This window comes from Anoplopoma fimbria, chromosome 19 (assembly GCF_027596085.1).
Source record: "Anoplopoma fimbria isolate UVic2021 breed Golden Eagle Sablefish chromosome 19, Afim_UVic_2022, whole genome shotgun sequence".
NCBI lineage: Eukaryota > Metazoa > Chordata > Actinopteri > Perciformes > Anoplopomatidae > Anoplopoma > Anoplopoma fimbria.
This window is the reverse complement of record NC_072467.1, coordinates 25,609,805-25,635,478: the sequence shown is the minus strand read 5'-3', so window position 1 is coordinate 25,635,478 and position 25,674 is coordinate 25,609,805. Positions and strand designations below refer to the sequence as shown.

Below are 25,674 nucleotides of genomic sequence, written 5' to 3'. Positions count from 1 at the left end.
ATTTGCATGGTTACCAACATGTGGTGCATCTGGAGTTGACTTCTCGTTTTCTTTTGTTTAACAGAAACGGAAAAAAACAGAAATTTTAAGCGAATGTTGCTACATTGGTTCAATAACATTACACTGACTGAAATATGTCTATTATTGTTGAAAGCTATCAGTATGACCATGCAGCGCCGTGCTATTGCACCTCCATGTTTTGGCTGTTCGCTTCTATGAACCCTCTTCCCCTGAATGAATCGTGTTAGCCTTTAAGAGTCACACTTGCTTGTCATATACTTTTTGTTTGTCCATGCTCACTCATCCAAACGGGTACAAATCCATATGTGTTTTTCCCCATTTCAATAATGTCAATACTCCTCATTGTATTCGCACAATGCTCACACTTGAGTGAGGTCAATGAACCTTGAAATTTCTTCCGAGGCATTAAGCCTGCTGCCGCATTATTTCATTGCCACGGATTTTGATTTTAGCCAGCATCTGTGGGTGGGAATGTCCATTAAAATGTGAATAATGTGGGTAAATCTTACTAAGGGGCTTTAAAATGGGCTAATCCCGTGCAAAGCCACAATGACGCTCATTCACTTCCTCGCTGTGAAAGGACTCGCCTCCACTTGAGACTTTGGTGGGAAAGAAACCGAAGGAAAAAAAACCCTAGTTGGGATATGAGTTACTGAATTTCTCAGCGAAAGCCTAATTTCCTCGCTAACACGAGACTTTTCTCAGAAGCCTCTGCTGTGGGATGCCAATCCATTCAAAGCTCATTTAAAAGAATGTTATCCTAAAGCTGTAGGCGTAAATCATCAACACTAACACTGTTCAGATCTGTTAAATACATAGTGATTTTACTGTGTTTGACCTTTACTTTTGGCTAATTCCTCACGTAGAATTTGAGTAATCCTGCCTTGCTAACCCAACATGAGGAAGAGACGAGACTCAAAACATAACTTTAACATCATGAATCATAGCACCCAAGGATTTTGCAACTTTCTAAAGATGTTTGTCTTTGTTACCAAGACGATGACCAAACAAGGGGCATTAATCACAAACACTGTCTTCCCTATTTGTGTCTGGGTTTAGTCAGACGTCCTATGTGGATGATTAGCATCAGTGACTGTGGGGCGTACCCATAGATACAGGGAATCCGATAACATAAGGAGCCACTGCCACTTGGCACGTAACAGAGCGAAAAGTGGAAGTAAAAAGAGGAAGGGTAGTAGAATAGAGAGAGAAAACAAGAGGGAGTGATGAAACAAGAGGAACTGTAGTTGCTGACTGACTCATAGGATGGACAGAGAAAAAAAAAGCGCCAAAGAAAGAAAGAACTGAAAGTTCCAGCGAAGAGAAACAAAATAACCCCGTTCTCCGGTGTCTGGGTTGATGCCCTAAATTGTCGGTCTGCATTTACTTTTGTTTTAATGTGTGCGCCTGAAGCCAATCCCTTGCTCTGTGTAAGGTTGTTAGTTAAATCTTATCCACATGTGCAACGTTGATTAAACCTATCCTCCAACAAGTGAGCTTGAACAGCCATGTTTCATGTTCTAGTCCCCATGACAGTAAACATCCTGCAGATGTGCCCTTGAAAAAAAACACTGATTATTTCTGGGGTACGGTTCTGCTGCTGACCCTAGCCTCTGACCTCCCTGGGGAGCAGTTACAAGAAAAAAAAAAAGGGGATTTTCTCTTTCAAAATCGTAACGTAACTACCGAATATTACAACAGTAGGGAGCTTTATTATTTACTGAGCTTTTGTAAAAGACTGGTGGACATAAAGGCCCTGACACACCAGGACAGTTCATGGATGCTGGGCTGTCATTGACAATCTGTGGCTTTGTATTCAACTGAGCATGTTAAATCCATAGACTGTATTTAAGAAGTCGCTGTAGTCACCCTGACGTCACCCTGATGTCACCCATTGGTTTATGGACTGCGTTTTGGAAGCCTTTTTTTTTTTTTTAAAATTTCTTCCCCTCTTTTTTTGTTTATGCAACTAGAAACGACACGAGAGGGTGGATCGAAGTGCAACTGAAAGCTTTTAAGGCAACCAAAAGGTTACAATTAACTTACATGAACTGAAAACACACTGTGAAAGGGTGGAAGTTGTAAGACAAAAATCGACAACGCCGTGGGAGAGACTTGTCAATCACAGTAGCCCCGCCCAAAATCATACGCTGCTTCATGGTCTATTTGACTCTCAATGGGAACATCATTTACTAAATGAACATCATGCTGTATTGAAGAAGACTTGAAACTAGAGATTGAGACCATAAACTCATGTTTACAATGTTTACTGAGGGAATAAATCAAGAGAGAAGTAGAGTCATTTTCTCATAGACTTCTATACAACCAGAGTCGCCACACCCTGCTAGTCAGTAGAGAGAATGCAGGTTCAGGACACTTCCGCGTTGGCTTCACTCGTCAGAACCGGAGGTTGCTGCCTGATGCACATTGCTGGTAGATTATTTTGCATCATGTCAACTATGATGCCATTTGTCAAGACTAAAGATGAAAAGATTGACGCCATGAATTTCATAAAAGTGTGAAATCCCGTCTTAAAGATTTATAAAGCACCGAGCAGTGTTCACGTTTCTTAAAAGCTGATGCCCCTCGCATACCACAAGGTCTATGATTCAGCCTTATCAAAAAAATTCACTTTCAATTCACACAACAAGGGTTAGTACTTTCCGATTGCCCAGGTTTATTGTTCATTGTTCAGAACATCGCTGACTGGTCAAACACAGGCTTCAGGCAGTTAATACTTGGGTGGTGCTCCATTCACACCTTAAGCAAGCACTGGGTGCGAATTATATCACGAAATGTTTATTGAGATTATAAAGATTGTGTGGGAAAATTGCTTGTCAAACAATGCCAGTGCATTTGTTATTTGTCTAATATATTCAATTTCCACGGTGCTTCAGATACAGTGAAAACGCAAACAGGAAAGTATACACAAGACTTACTTCTTGATTAAGGTCCTGAGTTTAGCTCCTGTGGCCCCTAAATTGGAACCTGGAACATTTTTTTTACTTATTTCACTTGATGCCAGTGCAAATTTCAATGCTTACGTATCCAAGAATGTAATAAGGCTGGTTCATCAGATACACTTTGGATAAAAAAAAAGTTAGTCTTTGTTTGCGGCAGTGGCCCTTTTAGTTTTTATGTGTAGCTTACAAACACAGACTATGAACTTGTTATTTCGTGTCATTCAGGGACACAACATTCAGTGTGTGCCTGTCAGCTGAATGATGGTCGTAGTCTTTGCAGCGTGGTTCGTGTACAAATTTTAGATGAAGATGGAACGTGATGTTATTGGTCAACCTATGCAGTGATACTTCCTTGAGGGTAGTTTTGGATGTCAGTGTCCTAATATAAGAGGATATGGGTTATAATCAAGGTTGCCTGGTACTAAATTTACAGCCGAGATTAAATTAGCTGGTTTCACGGAGCATCCAGACTACCAGAGGCTAAACAGGACTCCAGACTCCCAAATAAAGACCTACTGAGCTCAGACGCAATTCCTCTTGGCCATGGCAACAGCTCAAAGGTTACAGGTGAGGAGGGGGGGGCGACGACACCTGGCTTAGGTTCAACACATTAAACAGTGGCTCTATTCTTCATGGTAAACACAATTAAAAGCAATCGGGACAAAGGGGAGAATTGTGTGTGGGTGTATTTGCTTTTGGTGTGATAATGTACGAGTCTGTACAGCTATTGTCCCAGGTGTGAATGTGTGTGTGTGAGGGTGTATGGGTTAAGGCCTCCAAAGCACACGTTCACGTTAGGACGAGTATATTTGCTCTGTGGGTGTTTGAAGAGGGAAATACTGCCTAGTCAGGACAAACATGTTCCTGCCACCTCAGCCATACTCCTGTTAAATGTCAGGCTTCCTTTTCCTCCGTCTCTCCCCTTCGCCTTTTGCTTTTTGTCTCACTCTCTTCCATCCATCTGTCTCTGATGGTAAAGGGGAACCTACTAACTCGTGGTGAAGTAACAGTTGTCATCTGGATGCCAGATCAAAAAAGAGTTTTCCTTGCATCCCGAACTGACCTGCTGTATTTGTTCCGCTACGACCTCGACTCGGTACATTTAATCTTACGTAAACTCAACACCTTGTTTGGTGTAGAAATTGGAGTGCCCTTTCGCTTAGTCCTAATCCCGGTGAATGAAGGTTATGTTTGCTTTGTGCTCTTATCTTTGAAAGTCCTGGCAGGACCCGAGTGGTGTTTAACGTCAATGATCTACAAGATTTGTGTCAGGAAGGGTTTAATGTCAGTAAGGGGGAACTTCTGTGACACCTTGTTTGGTGTACAAATTCTGTATGTCTCACCTTTGCTGGAGCTACGTGGCTTGACAAATGTTTAGAGTGATCATTATCATGTATTTTAGTCCTAATGATTTCAGGAGCAAAGTTACTTTACTGCTACTCAGATGTGTATTATATATTCAGCATGTTCCATTTTTGCACAATATGCAAAGTGCTACACACGTTTACAATATTGCGACTATCAAATTTGAATTATACGCAGATATAAATCTAAATGTATTCATATAGCCTAATGATATCACCATTGATTTAAATTGGATATAGGATAACGCTAAAATACCACAAGAACATCCTAAATGATTTCTGCCCCTTCTGTTGCAGTCATCGATCGCATTAATGTAATGTATTTCATATAGAACCATCTCTCCCCTATTTTAGGTGAAACAGCATTATCATCACTTGTTATTTCCCCCATTGGTGTAATTTTTTTTTTGCCCCAATAGACAAATCCCTAGACTTTATTGATCTCCGTAAGCAGGGCTTCAATATAGGACATATTGGGCAGGATGCGTGGCCTTATATGGTATTGTTGGGGCGTTGATTATGCTAATTTACAATCAAAAGACAATCGAAAGCATGCATATGAATTTCTTGTCATCGGTCTTCCATCTGTACTTTTGCTGGCACATTGAAGCGTTTCTCTGCATTTTACCACCGCCGTCATTTCGACTTGTAAAAACTCCACCAACAAGTGTTAAGCCTTAAATTACAATTTGTGGCTTTCAATAGAAGCCGGAAACGTGACGATCTGATAAAAAATACAAAGGTGAAGCTGGAATTTTTATCCTTTTTAAGCTCTTAAAACCATTTAAGAAGGAAGGCTTTCCATTTTAAAGGTTAAAAAGACCCTCTTTGCTGAATCTGATGTGGCCCACCGTACAAAAAATAAAAATAAGAGAATGTTTAGATAAGAATACCAAAATGTTCTTGCATGAGGTCAAATGTCTTTTTTTTTTTTGTCACCATTCAGAAGAAAAACATGGTGAAAGCCACACTTGTCCAACGCTCTAACTTAGATTACATTTGACACCAATTGTCACCATGTTTCTAACTGTTCTTGGGGGTAAACAACCAAAAACACTCGTCTCACTGAATGGCCCATTCACAGAGTGCATATCCTGGTCAGCCAAGCATGCTAAGACTTAGAAACAATTTCATATCCATATAGAGAAAAAAAAAATCAACCAGCCCTCAAAGCTGATGATGAAAATGTAGAAAAACATGGAAAATATATTAAGGAGCACAGGAGCTGTGGAAAGCCACAATAATCAATTACCCACTACGAGCGAGGGCTGGGACATAAACTCCTCAAAGGCAGCCAAATTTAATTTCCTGCCCCTTGTTGTTCTGGTAATGCCATGTTAATAGCTTCCTGCTCTCATGCATTACAGCCACACTGCCACACGTGCTTGTTTATTTCCACCACAGCCCGCCTGCCTAACCTCACTGTAACACGCATGACCTGGTCTCAGCGCAGAAATGTACACAAACACACACGCACACAATTAATATGATTCCGTTGTAATCAGTGACGAGATCACGCTAAACTGCTAAATCAGTTGTGGAGTTCACACTTATCCAGCCTTAAGGTGAATTTAGTGTTAGAAATAAGGCTGAACACCAAAAATGCATTTTGAAAATCTACTTTGTAGTTCTGGTTTGACCCTCTGTGACTTTCTCTGCTTGCAGTTTTGCAGTGCAAAGAATGATTACAGTAAAAATATTCTTGGTTCTTCATTTTTTGTTGTCACTGTCAAAAAAGTGGTGTAGGAAATATGGTTTAACTGTGTTTCTGCACTTTTCAGTGTTTATTGTATTGTGCATAGTTGAGACCTAGTAAATGTGAGGAATGCATTTTCTTTCTCATAAAACATTTCCAAAGCCAAAAAAAAAAGAAAAGTACATATAAATACATATTCATACACATTGCAGCGTTTCTCTGCATGTTACCACTAACGTCATTTTGACCAATCACACGTTTCAACTTATGGCTTCCAATATGAGCCCATTTCATTTTTACATTCAAGTAGATATAGAAATGCCAAGTCTAGTAATTTGATCCCAAGTCATGTCATATGTCTTCCCTTCCTGATAAACATGCTCATTCTTTGAGGTAAGTACTAGTTTCGTTTACCTTTCCAGAAGAGGATTAGACTACTTGGACAACTAATTCAATCTGTTGAAATCTACTATAGAAATAATTGGCAACAAATGCTATCACTAATTAGTCTTTGTTATGATGAACGGCACACACTGTGGCAAAGTCTCCTAAGACAGCTAGTGCCAACGTCTTGTGTGGCTCACGTCATGAATTACAGGAAATCATGTCTTTTGTTTCTGGAATAGGCTTTAGAAAAATACAGAAGGTGCGGAGGAAAACACACAATTATAGGATCAAATATAAAAACAAACTTAACACACAGAAATACCGTCTCTCTGTTTTTGTAATAGACCCCTGGTTAACTTATTTTGATGCTTCTTATCTGACATCTTCATTAGCATTTCCTACGTTTGTGTGTTTATCTGTTCTGTTGTGTCTCCGTCGGTGGTTCTGTGTTCTTGTACCTGCCTATGTTCTCTGTTACGTCCCTAACATGAAAGCATCGCTGCATTCAAAGGAGCTGCAGGAAGCTTAACCTCTGGATCCCATGACAATGACTCATCTTTGGCATGATGCTATTAGATAAGCGGGTCTAGTGTCCTCTTAAAAGCGGGCGCAGGGACACCAGATCATAGGCAGATAACTGGTCTGAGTGGTTAAAAACCTGGTTGGCTGCAACTGAGATGTGTAGATTAACTAAATCCCCTGCACATATATCGGTGTGTCAGTTCAGTTACAACCTGCACTACATATAATACGATACCAGTTGTTTTTTACATCATGCCTTTGCCTCCCATTAGTGTATGATTTACACACATTTGCAGCCATTGTAAAACTCTCAGCCCAACCTTTACCTGTAGATCGTGTCTTGAATTGAACTAATTAGGGTTTGTAGTCCAATCATCATGGCCATTAGTCTTTTGTCAACGAACTGGTGATAATGGGGCGGCTGTGGCATAGTGGAGAGCAAGGTAGTTCTCCAATCAGAGGGTCGGTGGTTCGATACCCGGCTTCGGCAGTCGATGTGTCCTTGGGCAAGACACTTAACCCCAAGTTGCTCCTGAAGGCTTGCCATCGGTGTGGACTGGATGTTGCATGAATGTTAGTTAGAGTCTGATGGTGGCACCTTGCATGGTAGCCTGTCATCAGTGTGTGAATGGGTGAATGATATGTAATATACTACTGACTGTAAGTCGCTTTGGATAAAAGCGTCTGCTAAATGACTGTAATAATAATAATGAGGGTTTTTCTTTCACCAGGCAGCAGTCCAGATCACAACTTATGCTCCGGTGTGACTCAGTCATCTTAAAGCGGAGTGGGTAAATTGAAGGCGTCCTCAGACCCGGGGACGGGGTAATGAAGAGAGGGTGGGATAGCTGTCGCTGTCTCTTGGTCCCCAAACAAACCACTTCACGGCCAACAAAGCTTGTTTCCACACCAACGCAGTGTGTTTGTCCGCATCTAATGAACACCGAGCAACCTTTTTGGAGGATGCTTTCAACCAGAGCCCTCCACTGGGTCCATTTTTAGCATGAGTGGGAACATGTAACCCCATCAATGTAAGTGCTGTGATCTAGAGCCACTGGGGACAAAGGATTAAAAACATTCAAAACCTTTACACCTATTATATAAAAACTGTGGATTCATTATCTACATCTTCTAAACGGCAACAGGTTTGCAGTATTTATTATTTGTGTGCTTCTTTCAAGGCTTTGGCTGAAAGCAGCTTTATTGGCCAACATCAGATCCACTCGGAATCAGAAACGGTTTGTCGCCAAATATGATTGGTGAAATGAACACAGCGCAATAGCACAGTGTTGTGCTGGGATGTGTAAATGATCGTCCTGGCGATGTAAGAGACAGATTCCCACTGCAGTCAGGAAGATGTGAGGTTTTGTTCCCGATAGACCTCATCCTGTGACTAAAGTAGTGATAAGAAATCCAACATGAAAGTATTTCATACAATATGGACCTTCTGGTGTCTACTTGTCATCACAAACCTTTACAAATACTTTCTCCTCCTGTAGTTTGGCTTCATAGAGAGCAGCTGTTTGTACAACACATCTCCTGTTTTTGTTTAGCAGATTGGCTTCAACTGCGTTTGGATGTGCAACCCTGTGTTAAATTATTGCAAAACATTTTCCTACAACCTTGAAATCTGTCTCCAAAGCTGCGAGTTCGATGACAGTTCTCTGTGTGTCAGTGATTCACGCTGTTCTAACAAAAACAATGTGTCTGGTCAGAGCAGTTTTGGCTCATACTGGTTCTGGTAGGTGTTTAGTCATGAGTGAGATGACTGCTGTTTGAATAGAAGTATAGTCAATGCACTTCTTCTTCTTTATGGAGAGCATTCTTTGCTGATTAGTGTTTTCAGATCCTTCAGAGGGTCCCACCTATCCACATCCTGCTCTTAGTTACGATCGGTAAGATTGATTAGAGGGGAAATGTTGCACTCTCTCTCTCTCTCTCTCCGTCTCTTCATTACCTCTCTCCACCCCGTTCTCTCAGCGAGCTAAGCAGCGCCTGCCGATGAGTCATCTTTGTTCTTGGTGGGATTCGGCAACAGTTTCTCGTGGGTCAGAGTGCCGAGTTCGTCTTCACACCAATATACAGCTTCACATTTCTGCTTCTCTGTCATTTTCTGTATATCTCACTTTCTGGACCCAGTATCTTACATCCCCATAGTTTACCAATAATGAACGGGAGATGGATTACAGGTCAATTCTGCATCTCTGTAAGTGTTGAAAATTTAAGAAACTTTGGGGAAAGCTCTTTCGCACAGAAGTCAATGGGAAGTGTGTTTGCTTAATTTGCATCAGAATCAGTTGCGGTGATAAAAGAGTGAAATGTTAGAATATCAGTCCCACACTTTGTACACTGGCACACAAGGTGTTCTGGTCTAGAAACACAGATTTTCTTGCAACTGGTTGAAAACTACGGATTTACTCTTTGGCCTCTAACTCCTCATATTTTGCTGTATATGGCCAACAATCAAAATATTTGGTTTTTAAATACGCGTTTTTCATAATTTTCCATCCATTACATAATAAAACTCTGTCCCCTCTTCAGCAACTCTCACTTTTTCTGTCTCCATCTGCCGTTCTTCGCACATTTTCAGAGATGCGTCTTCTCTGCCATCAGGGATCAAATCCACATTTTACGCTCAGAAGTGGCATTTATGCATAAGGTATTATATAAACGCTGAGCTCGCGTTACAATTGCAGTGGTCAAGAGTTTGTTGTGAATGAATCGCTGCATTCATTCAATAGAATTATGGAGGGTTTATTGTTTGCCTGTGTGTTTTGGCTCGGACACGGATGTTTCTCATGATGTGAAAATTGCGTGTGTCCTTGTAATGTGTGTGTTCATGTGCGAAACGTACTGAATTCTTGTGTTGATGCGTGTGTGTGTTTCTATAAAGGTGCGGTTTAAGGCTCCTATGTAATCATAATTGTGTTGTTGCAGTTCTACAGTATGTGTTATTGTAACGGAGAAGAAACAGTAAGTGTGTGCATCTGTATGTTTGTGCTTTCATGTGCATTGTGAGCCTCACCGGGGGATTTCTATCTTTTTGTGTTAAATGTTTAGTTATAGTTATTTTGTGCTTTTTTTTTTATCTTGTAGCGAAGGTGTTTAGTGTCCCAATTCATGTGCTTGATGCGGTCAGAAAATGCAATCCGCCGCCAAGCAGGTTATTTTTGACTGAGTGTGTGGGTGGATGCTGAGCGGATGTCGGAGACAGTCAGATAGGGGAGAGAGGAGGGAGGGAGGGTGAGAAATAAAGAGGATGTATCTACTTCCCCAAAGCCACATGAACCATCTCCAGCTCGTCTCTCAGCACTTTAAAAAAACCTCTGACAAAGATCCTGTTAGATCAGATTAGAGGTCGAGATAAATCATATACATGTGACTCTTTTACCTCGTCTGAACATGTTTTGGTGTGTCCGTTTGCGAGTGAGAACATCCTTACCTGTGTGTGTGTGTGTGTGTGTGTTTTGTCTGAAGAGGTACAATGCGAGTGTTGATTGAGCAACAGCGTACATGACAATTAGGTGCGATAGAGATGAATGGGGGAAAAAATGAGTCCTCTGATGTGGCGTTTTGGCAATACAGACAGGAAACGGAGACTTCAGACGCTTCAGATCTCTTGCCAGTTCTACCTGCCAGCTGACTCCCTCTTAAAGGGTAAAGGTCAGTCTGTACATATTGCACTAATGCTGCTGATACTGTTATAAGTACTAGTAGTACTAGGGCCACAGTTCTCTCTTCTTCTAGTAGAAAAGTAAAATACCATTGTTTCTGTAACTTCTGCTACTAAAGGCCCAAACACACTGAAAGCTTCAGACGCAAACGTTTATGAAGTACACCTGTTGTCTTAAATGGCCGAACACAAGAAGGCAACCTCCAGTTTTGAAAAGTGAAGCCAATGTAGAAGTGCCTTAAACTTGCATTCTCTCTGCTGTCCATCAGGGGGCGACTCTTCTGGTTGCAAAAATAAGTCAGATTGTATAGAAGTCTGTGAGAAAATGACTCTACTTCTCTCCTGATTTATACCATTAAACATTGTGAGCATGAGTTTATGTTCTTGATTGCTAGCTTCAAGTCTTCTTCAATACAGCATGATGTTCATTTGTAAATGATGGTCCATTTAGAGTCAAATAGACCATAAAGCATGATTTAGGGACAAGGTTACCTGCCAAAAAGTCTGCACAGCAGTTTATGTAACTATAGGCCAAGAAGCTCTGGAAGGTAATCAGTTACAATCATTATCGAGATGTGAGCAGTAGAAAACAGAATTTGTGTTACAAAGTAAAACCCCCAAGAATACGTGCTTGTGCGTATTTTCCTTGCTGGATGACGTTTTATTTCCTTGTAGCAAAAGTTGCACCAGGTTCAACTTTTTTTACCAGACAACCCTGCGTTTCTTTAAGCAAGTACTCCGTCTTGGCATCAATGAAGTGGCCCCATTGACTGATGCTGCTGCCACCTCTGCAACCACAACTCGACCGCAATCGACCAATTTCTTGTTTCCTGTAATTTCATGCGGCAGAGTCGCCTGAAGGGGTCATTTTAGTTTTCGTTCCACATCTGTAGTGTATAAAACGTTACATAAACACATTATGAACAATAAAAGGCATGAACTGCTGTAATAGAGAGACGTGACGCAACATCGTATCGTTGATATTTTTTTTATTTCTTGCGTTTTTACAGTCTAGGCAAACTGAACACGGCTTTGAAAGGCTGCCTTTTGGGAGTCCCACCGAGCTCAAGAGCTTATCCTCCATGTGACCGTGTGTCGAGAAGAGTAGGGCCCAGACTGATGTTCGTAATCAAGAGAAGAATTCTGGAGAGTGACTCCAGCTGTGTGCGCTTGTGTTTGGGTGTGCGGTGCCAGTTGTTGAGTGAGTAATTGTTTGTGTGTGTGTGTGTGTCCATCTTTTGGTACGGATGGCAGCAAATAGTGCTTGTTTGTGTGTGCGACACCATTGATGTTTGCTGGGAATGCATTAGTGTCCAGAGGGCAACCGTTTGCCTCGCATGTGCGCGTGTGTGCGTTGGTCTGCAAAAATAGAAAAGTTGAACCAGGACGGAGGGTCAGGGCCGGCTAATGCCTCCTTTGATTTTTTTTTTTAACAAGGACTTCCTGCCTCCAGGGAGCCGGCTTTATTAACGGCATTACATGGTGTCCTGTGACCAGGAAACCCTCCCTCACCATCACAGGACCAATTTCAGCTCCACACCAACCGTCTAATACAGGAAAGGAGTGGCGAGGTTACTTGATGGGTACCAGTAGGCTTTGGCTACATCCACATTTCTACGCTTTTGTTTTAAAACAGCATCTGTCCAGATGAGCGTTTTAGTGCCGTTTCAGAAATAATCTCTGTCCACATTACCACGCCCATGACCAGGGCTGATAATGCACTAGAATAATAGCTAGTTTTTTGAGCATGTAGCCAGTAGTAGCATTATAAAATGCAGAACTAAATCAGCAAAACTTGTAACTTGTTATCACTGTTGAAATGTACCACTGGTAGTCGAGGCTGATGGCCTTAGTTTTCTTTCGAGAAAGAATCAAGCTATACGGGACGAAGAATAGTGGGAAGGACACGTCATGACTGATGAGAGCCAATCAGGAAGCAAACACCTTGTCTTCAAAGGTCCAGACTACAACGCAACCCGCAGAGTTTTCAAACTAAAACGTCTTCAACAGCGTTTTCAAACGTCTTCGTTTTAGGGGTTCTAAAATGCTGGGTAGTGCTGACGCTAAGCATCAATGTAGCAAAAATGTATGTGTTTTTTAAAACGAAAACGTATAAGTGTGGATGTAGCCTTCCACAAATAAAAGTTTCAATGAAAATGCCAATATTCTTCCACCATCATGTTCTAATTTGATGTCATTTACCTAAAATGATGTCAGCTTTTTGTGCGTAGGGTGGAAAGGCTTCTCTTGTACAATTTTTCTTAAGAAGTATTTATTTTCATAATACTGTTCCATTTTGATCAGTTCAAGACATTACGTAAAACGATGCGTGTGCAATCAATCAAACTGAATCAACGCCATCATATCAAACGTCAGCGACACAAAGCAGCCAATTTCAGAGTTTTTGATCAAAATAGTGCTCAGTCACAGAGCTGACTCACCAACACGCTGCCTGACTACATACTGCTTTTGACATCTTTTTAAAATTTAATTAAGATTCATTCTCATTCTTTTCTCACCACTCATCGCCTCCCAGATAAAGCCGAGCTGTTATATATTCATTATTGGACTGTGTTTGTGTGTATACTGAACACACTGTTCAGAAAGATGTGAAAAGAGACGTGTTTGTGTTTGGCGTTAAATATTCACGTTTTTGATGAGTGAAATATGAGAATGGGACGGTATTACAAGTACAAGTAAGGCAGTAAACATATAAACATCATGCAGCATAGATACATTTCTGTAAAGACCAGAAAACTATGTGTGGGTTTTCATCCAAAATCATGCCAGGAAGGAGATTTAAAAGCCAGAAATGTCTGCAGTCATGACCGTTTTTTCTCATTTGAACTCGGGACAATGTCCAGAGAATCAGAACTGTTGTTAGGTCTGTGGAAATGCTCTGTTTGGAGTAAAGCATGCAGGAGGCAGGTCATGGCGCAGATTTTGAGGCAGTCCCATTGCCGGATATTTAAGTGTCACTGTATAGAATGTGTGCAGTCACGCTCTCAGCTTAAGCAGTGCTTGGGATTTTTGTTTGTGGTCAGCACGTAAACACAGCCAGCGCTTGGCATCACGAGGGGCTGGCAGCTCAGTGTGAACTCTGAACATCACGAGGCTCGAGGGCCCACCTGGGTCCTCTCCAGTGGACCACTTTATGAGGCGCAGCCACCCTGCTGATTTAGGTTTACTATTTAGATTTTAGCCATTAAGTGTCACACACAAAGCAAAGCTGACCTGCAGCAAGACATGGGGAGCATAAGAGTCACATCTACTCATAAAATGTTGAATATATACGCAGGACGGATTTTATGAAGTAAAGCTTCGTACCAAAAAAGATGTCAATGTCATCTGACAGAATGATTATTGACAAAAAAAGCGTGTGTCAAGTTATTAGAAATGAAAGATTTTGGCTCGCTTATCGATGAGGATTTTCAATGTTTTGTAATACACTTTTTTTTTGAAGACGAGTATGTGGCTTCAGGTAGAGCGGGGGAGGCGCCAAAACATCAGAGAGACCCTTCAATTAAGATCAAACAGCTGTTTTTTTAATTTTATGTAAGGGGTCACAGTGTCACAGAGAGAGCACAGCTCATTCTGGAGCTCATGGTAATCATGTTTTTGATCAGACATCAGTAAATTTGATTGAGGAAATGAAGGGGAGGCTATTTTTTGATCCGTTTTTTTCTCTTGAGGATCCTTTTGATCGTAAAAATCCTTTTGATCGTTAAACGCCGGCTGCTCTTCTGATAGCGCTGATGGCGTTAGGTAAATCTGCTGCAGTCAGGTGTTTGCAATGACTCATAATTGATTAGCATCTCCCACTTTACATCCGACACAAGCATCGCCATTATACAGGCCTCTAGTGACCTAGTAACCTTCTCTTTATCCCACAAGAGTCCAATGTTGCGCAACAGTCCTTCGTTCAGGACGCCACGTAGAGACAGCGTGGACATTGTTGCTTCCAACCCGGACCAAACACCCACTCATCTCCCATTGCATAAAAATAAATAAAAAAACCCAGGCTGGCGTCACGCCTTCTAATTCCCGCCACTGCTGGCTGCGGTCACGGCGAGCCATGACCCCTGACCCCTGACATACCACAGAGCTTAGTAGAGATGAAGAGAGTAAAGATGACCGTTATAATTATGAAGTTCTTGTTTTTTATTTCTTTTTTTTTTTAGCTCTTTGTGCCGTAAAAGTATTGAAATGAATCTTATCTATGCATATCTAGCACAGTGTCATTATGGAGCTTCTGTCTAATATTCTGGGAGTAACGGGGCTTTAATCAGTACATATGATTCAGTGAACTAGTATGAATGTAGATCTGCATATGTTCAAAAGATTTTTGCATGCTCTTCTTTGTACCTGATTGTGTAAATAGCTACCAAATAACATAATTAACTTAAATATGTTGCAAGATGTTTGATTTTTCTGCTGTTGCTGCTGTGTGTGTGTGTGTGTGTGTGTGTGTGTGTGTGTGTGTGTGTGTGTGTGTGTGTGTGTGTGTGTGTGTGTGTGTGTGTGTGTGTGTGTGTGTGTGTGTGTGTGTGTGTGTGTGTGTGTGCACTGATTTGACACTCAGGCCGGCCAGGGTACCCTGCCTGTTAAATGTTTGATTGCCCCCAAACTTCCTGGCGGAGGGGAGGGGGATTGCGGAGGGATGGAGGGCTACATCTGCCGAGTGTAAATGAGCTGAGCAGATGTTGGCCAGATGTGGAAAGAGAGGAGGGAGGAGGAGGGAGGAGGGGGATGTCTGGAGGGATAAAGAGAGAAGAAAATAAATAGAGAAATGAGCGGAGATAGAACGAGAGACTCGCCATCCGCACCCTGACAGCTTTGTTCACCTCCACACAGGAGTTAAGAGTAACTCTCCCTCCTCCTTTCCTCACACACACACACTCCTCCCCTCCTCTCCTCGCCTCCCTCCATCCCTCCTTCCTCTCCTGCCTCCCTCCACGCTCTCTTTGAAGTGAGGACAGTGCGCAGGAAGCGAGCGGGAATCGATTGCTCCATGCATTAGGCCAGGAATGTGTGACACCCTCCTCCTCTTCCTTCCTCCTCCATCCTCCTGACACATCCCTCAATTATTCCCCTTCTGCTCCTCTCCATGCACTGCATACACCACCTGCCCCCTCCTCCTACTATTATTTTAGGGGCAAATGCCCGACTTTCCTGCACTTGGTGATGTTTATGAATCTAGACACTGATCTGAGTACAGCTGTTTACAGTGTCACAGTTTTGGTTGTTTATGAGAGTGTGTGATTGCTGATCTGAAGCCAATGCAGAGAGCCGTAAAGTGTTGAAATGATTACTTGATAAATCATTCGTTCGTTATTATCATATCCGCCAAGAAATGATGTATTCTTTCTTGTGAGTGCATGATTATGTTTGTGCTTCCATGTCTGTTTGTCTGTCCATGGCTCATCTCGAATACTACTGGACCCTTCAGCCTAATATTGTTTGTGCTCATTTATGACTTTATGCTCAAGAACCTCTCACACTTTTTGAAAACATATTTAATTGACTGTTTTATTCTGTCAATGTCTGCTGACTCACTATCCCCCACTTAAGGCTGTTTAAGAGTAAACAACTGCTTCAGTTGTGTCTCTTGTTTCCGCTACAGATTACAGATTACATAATTACATACCTAGTAAGATAATATATATATATATATATATATATATAACTATTGCTTAGCAAATGACGGACTGAATGTTGGAGCCAGTATCACCAGCCAAGTAGCTAGTTAGCTGTTAGCAAACTGGTGTATTTAGCTTACAGAGCTCACAGCTAATAATCATTTTGTAATTGATCAATTCAGTCAATTATCAACCATAAATGCCAGATATTACCAAATGTGAGCATTCGTTGCTTTTCTCTGCTTTAAATCATTTTAAATTGAATATTTTTGAGTTTTGGACTGTTCGTAGGACAAAAACAAGACATTTGAAGGCGTCCCCCATGGCCCTGGGTAATAATGATGCCCTAATTCAAACCAAACAATTAAGTGATTTATCAAAAACAGATTAATGGATTCATAGTAATATTGGTCATCACTTGCCGTCTGTATTCAAAGTGGAACAAAAGAATAATGTAAGTGAGTTAGCTAAAGAGCTTAGATGGCTCTGGTAACCTGGTAATCAAAATGTCCAAAATGAAGTAAAATTGCAATATATGTAGTTACAATACATTCAGTAGTTTGATTTGTTCTAAAAAGTTCAACAAATCATTTTGACATTTTGTCTTTATTCTAGAAATTGTATTTCACCTCTTTTCTTAACATTTCTACTTTACTCTCAACAATTTGCCTTCATTCTTAAAATGCAAAAAAAGAAACCCTCCTCCTTTGATTTCTGTCTTCTCTCTTGCCTGGCCGGAATACTCTTCCATAGAAGTCTCGTAATTAGAAAGATGCTAGGTTGAATTGCAAACTCCCATATGTTGTTGGATATCCTGGAGTTACACTTCCCAGCAGCCACCAGTAGAATATTGTTTCTGTACTATACAGCTTCTGTTGTGCATGTGTGAAACTATTTAAATGTGAAGTCATGCTCAGTTGTCTCTGCCCGGATAAATGATGAACGAGGAAAATGTGTTCCCCGCTTAAACTGAACAAAATGTTCTCTCTCTTTGTTCGTTCTCCCACCATGTGTTTTTCTTTACTCGTGAAAAGAAATATAATTCTGTCCTTCTCTCAATAAAAGTGAAGGTCAAATAAAATAAATTGATTTTCTCTGTTTGGCTCTGTGGCTATGTCTCTCCCCTGCCTTAGAGTCTAAATAACCTTGTGAACTTGTCTTTTGCCAGCAAGTTAGTCAGTCAGTCACAGAGTCTGTCATTCAGTCAGTAATCCAGCAGTGTGAGTCATCCAGCTCCTTCAGTCTGCCAAGTTACAACAAGCTCAAGGCCTTCTCCACTGAGAGAACAAAGAGACAGGAAGGATGTTGGCTAAACCTGCATAGCATTATGTATCGCCAGTACACATTAGCCAAGTGAATTAAAGGTCTGATTTCCAGGACATTTCAGGAAGGGGAAAAAATCAGGTGGGATGTTAAGGGATCCATTTATCTATTTGCTGTGTGTCTTATTAAATTTGAAGTCCATATTGTGCTCCCACTTCAACTGAGATTTCAATTTTGCCGAGTGATTTAACTTCTTTGAACGTTCACATTTAGTCCGGTCACAAAAACTGCTTTTTTTTGGACGTTATATTGTCCAGGAAATAATTGCTATCAATGATATTAATTGGTTTTAATTCTCAAAGATATAAAATCACACAATGGGAAAAAAAAAAAAAGAATAATAAAATTGATTTTCTAAGATCTGTTAACAAAAATGTTGAATGTCTGCGCAATGCCCAAGTCTAATAATGGCTGACGTTGCTGTTTAATTTGGCATTATGTTGGCTTAAATGTTGGTGACATTGTTATGTAAACAAACACGCTTGTACACACAACGGGCAATACATCGAGTTCAGCAAAAATTATGGAGGTCATGTCCATAAATTGTACGATAAGACGATCACGTAAAAAGGATCAAGGTCATGTACATACAGTACCAGTCAAAAGTTTGGACACACCTTCTCATTCAATGGTTTTTCTTTATTTTTCTTTTTTTTTTTTTCTACATTGTAGATTAATATTGAAGACATCCAAACTATGAAGGAACACATATGGAATTATGTGGTAAACAAACAAATGCTCAACAAACAATGTTTTATATTTTAGATTCTTCAAAGTAGTTGAATGAAACTTTTGACTGGTACTGTATATCGTACGATAAGTTGATTAAAGTAATAATTATTGAGGTCATGTCTTTATATTGTCCATTTGCCGATAACGTAAACATGATTGAGGTCATGTCAATTTATTATACGATAAGTCAGTAATTTAAAATGATCAAAGTCATGTCCATATATCGAGTGATTAGTCTATAACGTAAAAATGATCAAGGTTATGTCTATTTATTATACGATAAGCTGATATAGTAAGTATTACCTTGACAGGCCTGCTCACACTTAATATTTAAGGGGTTTCAAATGTTTATAAGTGGAAGGAAGTACACTGACATTTTCTTTAGCAAAATGTTAAGTGTTGAATCCGGCTGGATATCTAATTGGGGTAGTGTCTAGAGATCTCATTGTTTTTAGTGGCATGTCCTCAATTTAATTTAAAGTTGTTGCGATGGGGATTTGATTTAGTGCGTCAGTTGGCTGAGGACTGATCTTTTCTTTCTCTCTTGTTTTCATGTCTAGCTCTTAAAAAGTCGAGCACACTTGACGCCCACGCAGGCCGCCGCCAACGGTCACCACTCCAACGGCTTGCCGGCGCGTCACACGGCCAGTTCAAGAGTGGGAGGATGGATGGGAGAGGAACGTACCAGTAGGGCAGGTGCGCCTGTTTGGAGCCAGACTCGGGACAGTGGGGGAGGAAGAGGAAGGAGAGAGGAAGAGGAGGAGGAAGAGGAGAGAGGGCAGACGCACCCATTGGAAGTTCTCTCCGGTCATCCATCGAGTCTGGACTCTACCCTGAGACACATCGTTCAGCAGTTGGATATTCTCACGCAGGTCAGTCGTTAGTGAAGGTCCAAACTGTCAACTCAAGATACTGTTTGGTTATGAAATCCCCCCCAAAAAACTTCAGAAAAATGAAGAAATTAATATAAAAGTGTGGGAGGCGGGCCAACGGGTGAATGTTGAAATGCAATAAACCTCTGTCTGAAGGGTTTAATCTCAGTGTCAGGTCTCATTTAAAAAATGTCTTTGATGCACGATCTAAATTGCCGTCTGATATATTTTTCTTAATAAATATATCAAAGCATGTTTCTAATCCCCTCCGTCAAACTCACAGCATTTTTCCATCTGAGGCCAAGTCAAATAAAAAAATGCATAACATCAACACAGAAGCCACTAGAAGAAGTTTTTTTGTTTTTTTAAAGGGGCTCTGGTGTGATTAAACAGTACCGCTTTTGTCCACAGGGACCGCCAAAATCAACACTAAATGAAAATTCCTCATAGTAGCTTTGATTATCCATACACAAGGAAATCATGAATTTTGGGGAAAATCAATGAATATACAACATGAAGTATTTTGTTTACACATTGAAAAGCAGCTAGTTTGACGTATACCAAAAAAGTCCTGATGCATCTCAATCTTTTCCCATTTCCCAGCAGCAAACATAATATGTTTGCACGGATATGAAAACCCGTCAGATGTTAACATTTTGCATGAATGAACAAAAAATCACCTCCAGGAAACGCACAATTACTAGAATTGTTTTGTGTTAAAGACAAAGTGGCCAACCAAAAAAAATATCTAGTCCATCTTCTGCTTCCTGTCTTTAAAAAAAGTGCTAATTCTTGAAAAATGAAATGTAGAACTGTAGAACAATCTAGTCTTTATACAGGATTTATTGAAAAAGAGGCTTTTAAAGCTTTGGTAGAGTTATAGAGTAATCAGAACCGTGCTGATGAACAACTCTCAGCATCAATTCAGAAAAATGCTGCTGTCCTCAAAAAACACTGTGAGCCGTGACAAGAAACAAAAAGCCTCTTCTTCTGATTTCAAGGCTCTGTTATCTGATTTTCTTCTGCTATAATAATTCTATGAATGCTTTATAATTATTGTACCTCCCTCCTCCTCCTTCTCCCAACTCCTCAAAACATAAAGACTGTTTCAGTGCTGGAGGAGCGTCTCACCCTGACTGAGGACAAGCTGAAAGAGTGTCTCCTCAACCAATCCCAGATTCTCCAGGACGTGAGGTCGTCGGGCGAGAGGCGGAGGACGGAGAGCGAGGACACGGATGGATCACCTGTCCATTTCACCTGACGACCAACACGCCGACTGTAGCACAAACACACAGACTGTTGGACATGGGTGTGTGTGTGTGTGTGTGTCTATGTACATATGTGTGTCTGCGTGTAATTCCAAATGTCCACTTAGGTGGTCTCTCTCAGGGGTCAGTGGGTTTATCAGGATTTGTCTGTGTCTGTGTGTGTGTGTGCGTGTGTGTGTCTGTGTGTGTGTGTGCGTGTGTGTGAGAGAGTGATGTTTTCTCCATGTCTTTCCTCACCTCTTAAGGATATCCAGCTGTACAGCCAAGCACAGTCTGGCTGGGGCATTCCATGTGTGTGTGTGTGTACTTGTACAGCTATCTTTGTGAGGACCAATGTGCGTTTTAGAACTCCAGAGTGAGGACATGTTTTGAAAGTGAGGACATTTAGGACGGTCCTCACTTTGGGACGGACCTGCATAGATCAGACTTAAGTTAAGTTAAGTTAAGTCAAAGTTAGGGTTAGGGTAATGTTTGGGGTCAGGCATTTAGTTGTGATGGATAAGGTAAGGGTCTAGGGAATGCGTTATGTCAATGAGCGTCCTCACAAAGATAGAAGTACAAGGTTGTGTGTGTGTGTTGTTATGGATGTTACGTCCAACCGGGACAGCTGAAGCTATGAAAACAGATGGCACTTGTCTGCTGTATGACTTCTCTTGTGTGTGTGTGTGTGTGTGTGTGTGTGTGTGTGTGTGTGTGTGTGTGTGTGTGTGTGTGTGTGTGTGTGTGTGTGTGTGTGTGTGTGTGTGTGTGTGTGTGTGTGTGTGTGTGTGTGTTTACACGTGTTTATTTATGTATTGGCACGTTTTAGCTGTTGGTAGCTTCTGAAATTACATCTTTCATGGTAATCTTTTTTGCATATTTTTTGTAATTTAAATTTTTTGTCATTTTAAAACGTATTTCTTATTGCCTCATGTATAATTTATATGAATAAATGATAAACTATATTGCACTTATGTTATTAGTATTGTCTGTATATTTGTCAAGACAAAAGCTGATGAAACCCCATTAAGGACACAGGGTTACACAATTTTATACTATTATAGAAAGTATATATATTTTGAGAGTCTTTATCAGAATTAAGATATATTATGTTATTGTTTGCATCGTTTGGACTTAATTTCTCATAAAATATTCTCAAGTCAACATTATGACTTTCTATCAAGGGATATTTACTTATTATCTCATAAATCTTTTTACTTATAATTCATATATAAGTTCATAATAATTGACACAGAAAGTCCAGGGAATTGTCACTCTTTCGTTTGTTATCTTGTAAAGCTTGTCCACGTGATTCGTGTCACACTGCCTCTTTTCGACACCAGCGACTGTGAAATGTTTTGGCTTGCTCTCGCCCCGGCGTGGAGGATTTAGCTGTTTGTGTTATTCCGGCGGCGGAGATGTGGCGAGCGATGCAGCCGAGTCGAGAGGAAGCAGTAAAAAAGAAAAAAGCCACACAAAGGGGAGAGCTCTCCGTTGGCTGCTGTTTGCTCTCCACACCACATCCTTCGCTTCCTCTCGGGCTTTACGGGTTGTCCTCCTCCTCCTCCTCCTGCTGAGATGGGGGACCAGATCCAGTTCAACCCACTTCAGAGAGGAGACTGTTGGAATGATGGAAGATCTGGGGTTTCATGCGCCACTAAAGAGACAAGATGCATAAAAGTGTCAATTTCAGAAGAATTATCCAAATAGATTAAGAGCAAGATCCGCCTGTTTCCACATCCGTCTTCACCATAGTTCTTGTTTTAAAGAGCACACTCACATTTTTCTCCCTGTTCTTACTCACATTGACTGTTCATTCAGTACAAACACTACCGATACTTAATCCAAGTTTCCACTAGTTTCTTAAAATGAAATATGATTCATTTCTTAAAATCTCAGTTGAATTATTTCCCTGAATTCATAAGATAAATTTAGATAATCCTTAATTAGTCCCGCAGCGGGGAAATTTTCAGGATTACAGTAACAGAGAGGATAGTGCAAACAAGAGACAGGAGTAAAAACAAGATCAAAACAAGTATTATAAATAAGAAAATAAGTTATCACACAGTAAAGAATATTAAATAAGTAAAAAAGCAAAAAATCCACAATAACTTAAAATATTATATATACAGACATATATCATATTTATGTTGTGGATTAGACTTGTAAAGCAAGCAAAAAGGCAGCTATTAAAATAACAAAATACATTTTGGAATTGACCTTGACTCAAGGTCCACTTACTTATTTATTCTGGAGCTTTTGAAAGAGCTACTAAGTGAACCTTGAGTTAAGATTGTTGGACAAGCACGGACTCACAAGCTCAACTTTTGAACCAGAGGGAGGGTGCTACACTTCTGCTGCTGTGCCGTCTGTTGGGGCCATGCTCGTAGCTGTAGCAACTTTTTGAGCGCAGTGCAGAGCGGCGGCCATGAGCTAATCAATGTAGCACGCTCACATGCATTCACATGCACTAAAAAAGGTACATTCGAAAGAGAGGGGGAGTGTCTTCAGTCTCCGTTAAGGTAGACATTACTCCACTTTATTTTTACATGACTAATAGCTGTTTGCTGCTATATTTATGCTCTGGATATCGTATAAAAAACCTTTAACATGCTCTGAAGAATGAAAAGTATTTCAAGTTTTTAAATACACTGAACACCATAAAAAGACGATTTCTAAAACTGTACGTGGACTGTTCTCCAACCTTCAAAGCGGCTCCTTGAAAAAATGGGATTCAGCCGATATGACCTCACTCTGCAGAAATGACCCCTGAAGGCCTCAAAACTCGTAGTTGCGAAACCTTTTGTGTACAAAAGCAGGAGAGCGAGTCACAAGCAAACATTTAAAGACCACTTTCCACCTCCACTTCCACTTCGATCTCATTAAGTGCACACACACCGACGTAGTGTAAACCCCTCTGTGTGTATGTGTGTGTGTCTTTAGTGCTTTGTGAACATGATCCCATAACCTGTTAATAGCTTCCTGGAGGAGGGGCTTCCTGTTGATATTGAAGAAGGAGCTCCGGGGCTTTTGACTTGCCACCAGGCGAGCGCATGCTCACAGTTTACTGATGAACTGTGTGTGTTTTTGTTTATACGTTGGTGAAAGTATTTGTGTAAGAAACCCAGAAATATATTGATTAGTCAGGCTGTGATATTGACTTTTAATCACATATCAGTTATCTGTTGGTCTTTATCTTCTGCTGATGTGATGGATGTTTAAAACATGAAACAAACTCATAATGAGCTTGGAATTTTTTTATCTTCTTTAGATTCAGATTCGTTTGTTCCTTAAAGGGTTTGTTCACTCTCTTAAGTTAACGGTATCTCTTTTCAGTTGTATTTGTTCAGGATTTGAGCTATCAGACTTCTCCCAACACAATGGAGGTGATTGGAAATGTGTTTGTGTTGTTCACAGCATTAAAAATGACATTTACATTTAATAAACAGCAAAGATTTATCCAGAAATAACGCCTCAGGTACTCTGGATAATCTTAATATTGCATGGTCAGCAGTTTTCATTGGAGCTTCTTTCTACCAAAGAGAATTAGATAATAATAAAAACTGTTGGACTGTGATTTGAGTAAACCAGCCCTTTAACTGCTTAACTATATTCAAGTTGGGTTTAAAAGTCCAGATGCAGTTTAATTGGTCAAATAAGTCATCCTCCTTTTACTGAGCAGAATAATTTCAGTAGTCTGGGTTTCACAGGAATAGGTCAATGTCCTCAGGGGTCCAAGATGCTTTTTCAGATGTTTCTCCATCCTGACAAGAAGACAATTCTTTTTCCATATTTCTCTTTAAAAAAGCATAACACAACCTTTCTGTGTATACCGTCGTTTTACCCCACATGGTGAAGCTGTTGTCTCATAGCCGGCACGAGGTGGAAGCCAAACATTATCTTTAGCTCCCGACTGAATCAACAGAGCTTTTTTTTTTTTTTTTTTTTTTTCTGCTTCCTGCCTGTTTTTGAAAAAACAGGAGGATCATCTTTTTCAGAAATTCCCCCTCAGCCTCCTTCAGGGTTGACGAGGCGATAAACGGAGTCCAGGGACAAAAGGAGGAGAGGAAGACCCACGCTTATTGAGTTACAGTGAGTCTCACTCTGTACTCAGGATATGGCCCTAACAATAATTGATTGTAGTTTATGTAATGTACACACCTATTCACACACACATACAGAGTGACACCTGTTCAAATAGGTCGCAGAAGGGGAAAGGTAAACAGGGAAACCTGCACATGGCCCAACTAATGGCTGCTCTGTTTGTTTTTTATGTTTGACTTTTTTCCGAGGCCGGAAAAATGCCGCCTGTTTGCCAGAAGGGTTTAACGACCTGGTTCCATTGCCTCCCTAATAAAAAAACAAAAAACAAACAGTTTTTTGAATACATGATTGGCAGTTAAAGTTCTTGCTGCTGATCTGGTAAAATAAAATGTTATGCTGACAGAAGACAAACGAGACACAAGAAGGGCACTGGAGAAGCAGGACGGCAGTAAAATGAGAGGTTTTCTAAAGAGACTCTGGTCTCAGAAACACTACCACGTTCATCCACAGGGAGCGCCATAATCAACACTTAAATAGAAGATCCTCTTGGAAGCTTTAAAGCCCAATTTCATGGACTGTTGCTTGGTTTAGAAATAGTATTATGAAAAATATAGGAATAACTTGAAAAATGAAAATTAGTGTTAGTTTTAGACAGTCAGCTCAGCCGAAGGGAAATAATGTTGGCATTGTACGTTTCAACAAACCGCAGATATTGAAATGTATTGTTATGTTATGTTATTGTAACCTTGTCATGTAAGGTTCTGATAGAAAGTCTTCTAGGGGCAGTTGCTATTTATTTACACTAGTTACAGTGTCAAGGTATTATTTGATCAAAAAACCTTTACCAAGTAGTTTTGTTGCCGACCCACTTGTTTCACAACATTAACCACCTGTCATTGTGCTTTTCTGAGTCTGATATGAAACATATTTCAAATTTTTGTTCAGAAACGTCGACATTCAGCATACTCTGTGGTTTGCAGAAACGTGAAATGCCAATATTTCCTATGGCAACTGTGTTCGGCCAGTTCAACCACATAGTAATTTCTGATTCTATGCTTGATTTAAATATTTCTAGAGGCCTCTAAAGTGGTTAAAATTCAGAATAATTCAGATATTCCAGTTATTTGCAACAACAAATGATTGTAAAAACATGCATTAATACATAAAATGTGAAGCATAAATGTCTATAAG

The 25,674-nt window shown here is 40.5% G+C and overlaps 1 protein-coding gene across 1 annotated transcript in view; it reads left to right on the top strand.

Moving 5' to 3' along the window:
* poc1b (POC1 centriolar protein B) overlaps nt 1-21,109 on the top strand; it is a 45,992-nt gene extending 24,883 nt beyond the window's left edge. The window contains exons 11-12 of the mRNA XM_054620440.1: nt 18,881-19,192; nt 20,295-21,109. Coding sequence (XP_054476415.1) covers nt 18,881-19,192; nt 20,295-20,453 — 471 coding nt within the window. The 3' untranslated portion in view covers nt 20,454-21,109. The remainder of the gene's footprint in view (nt 1-18,880; nt 19,193-20,294) is intronic.
* The last annotated feature ends 4,565 nt before the right edge of the window (nt 21,110-25,674 follow it).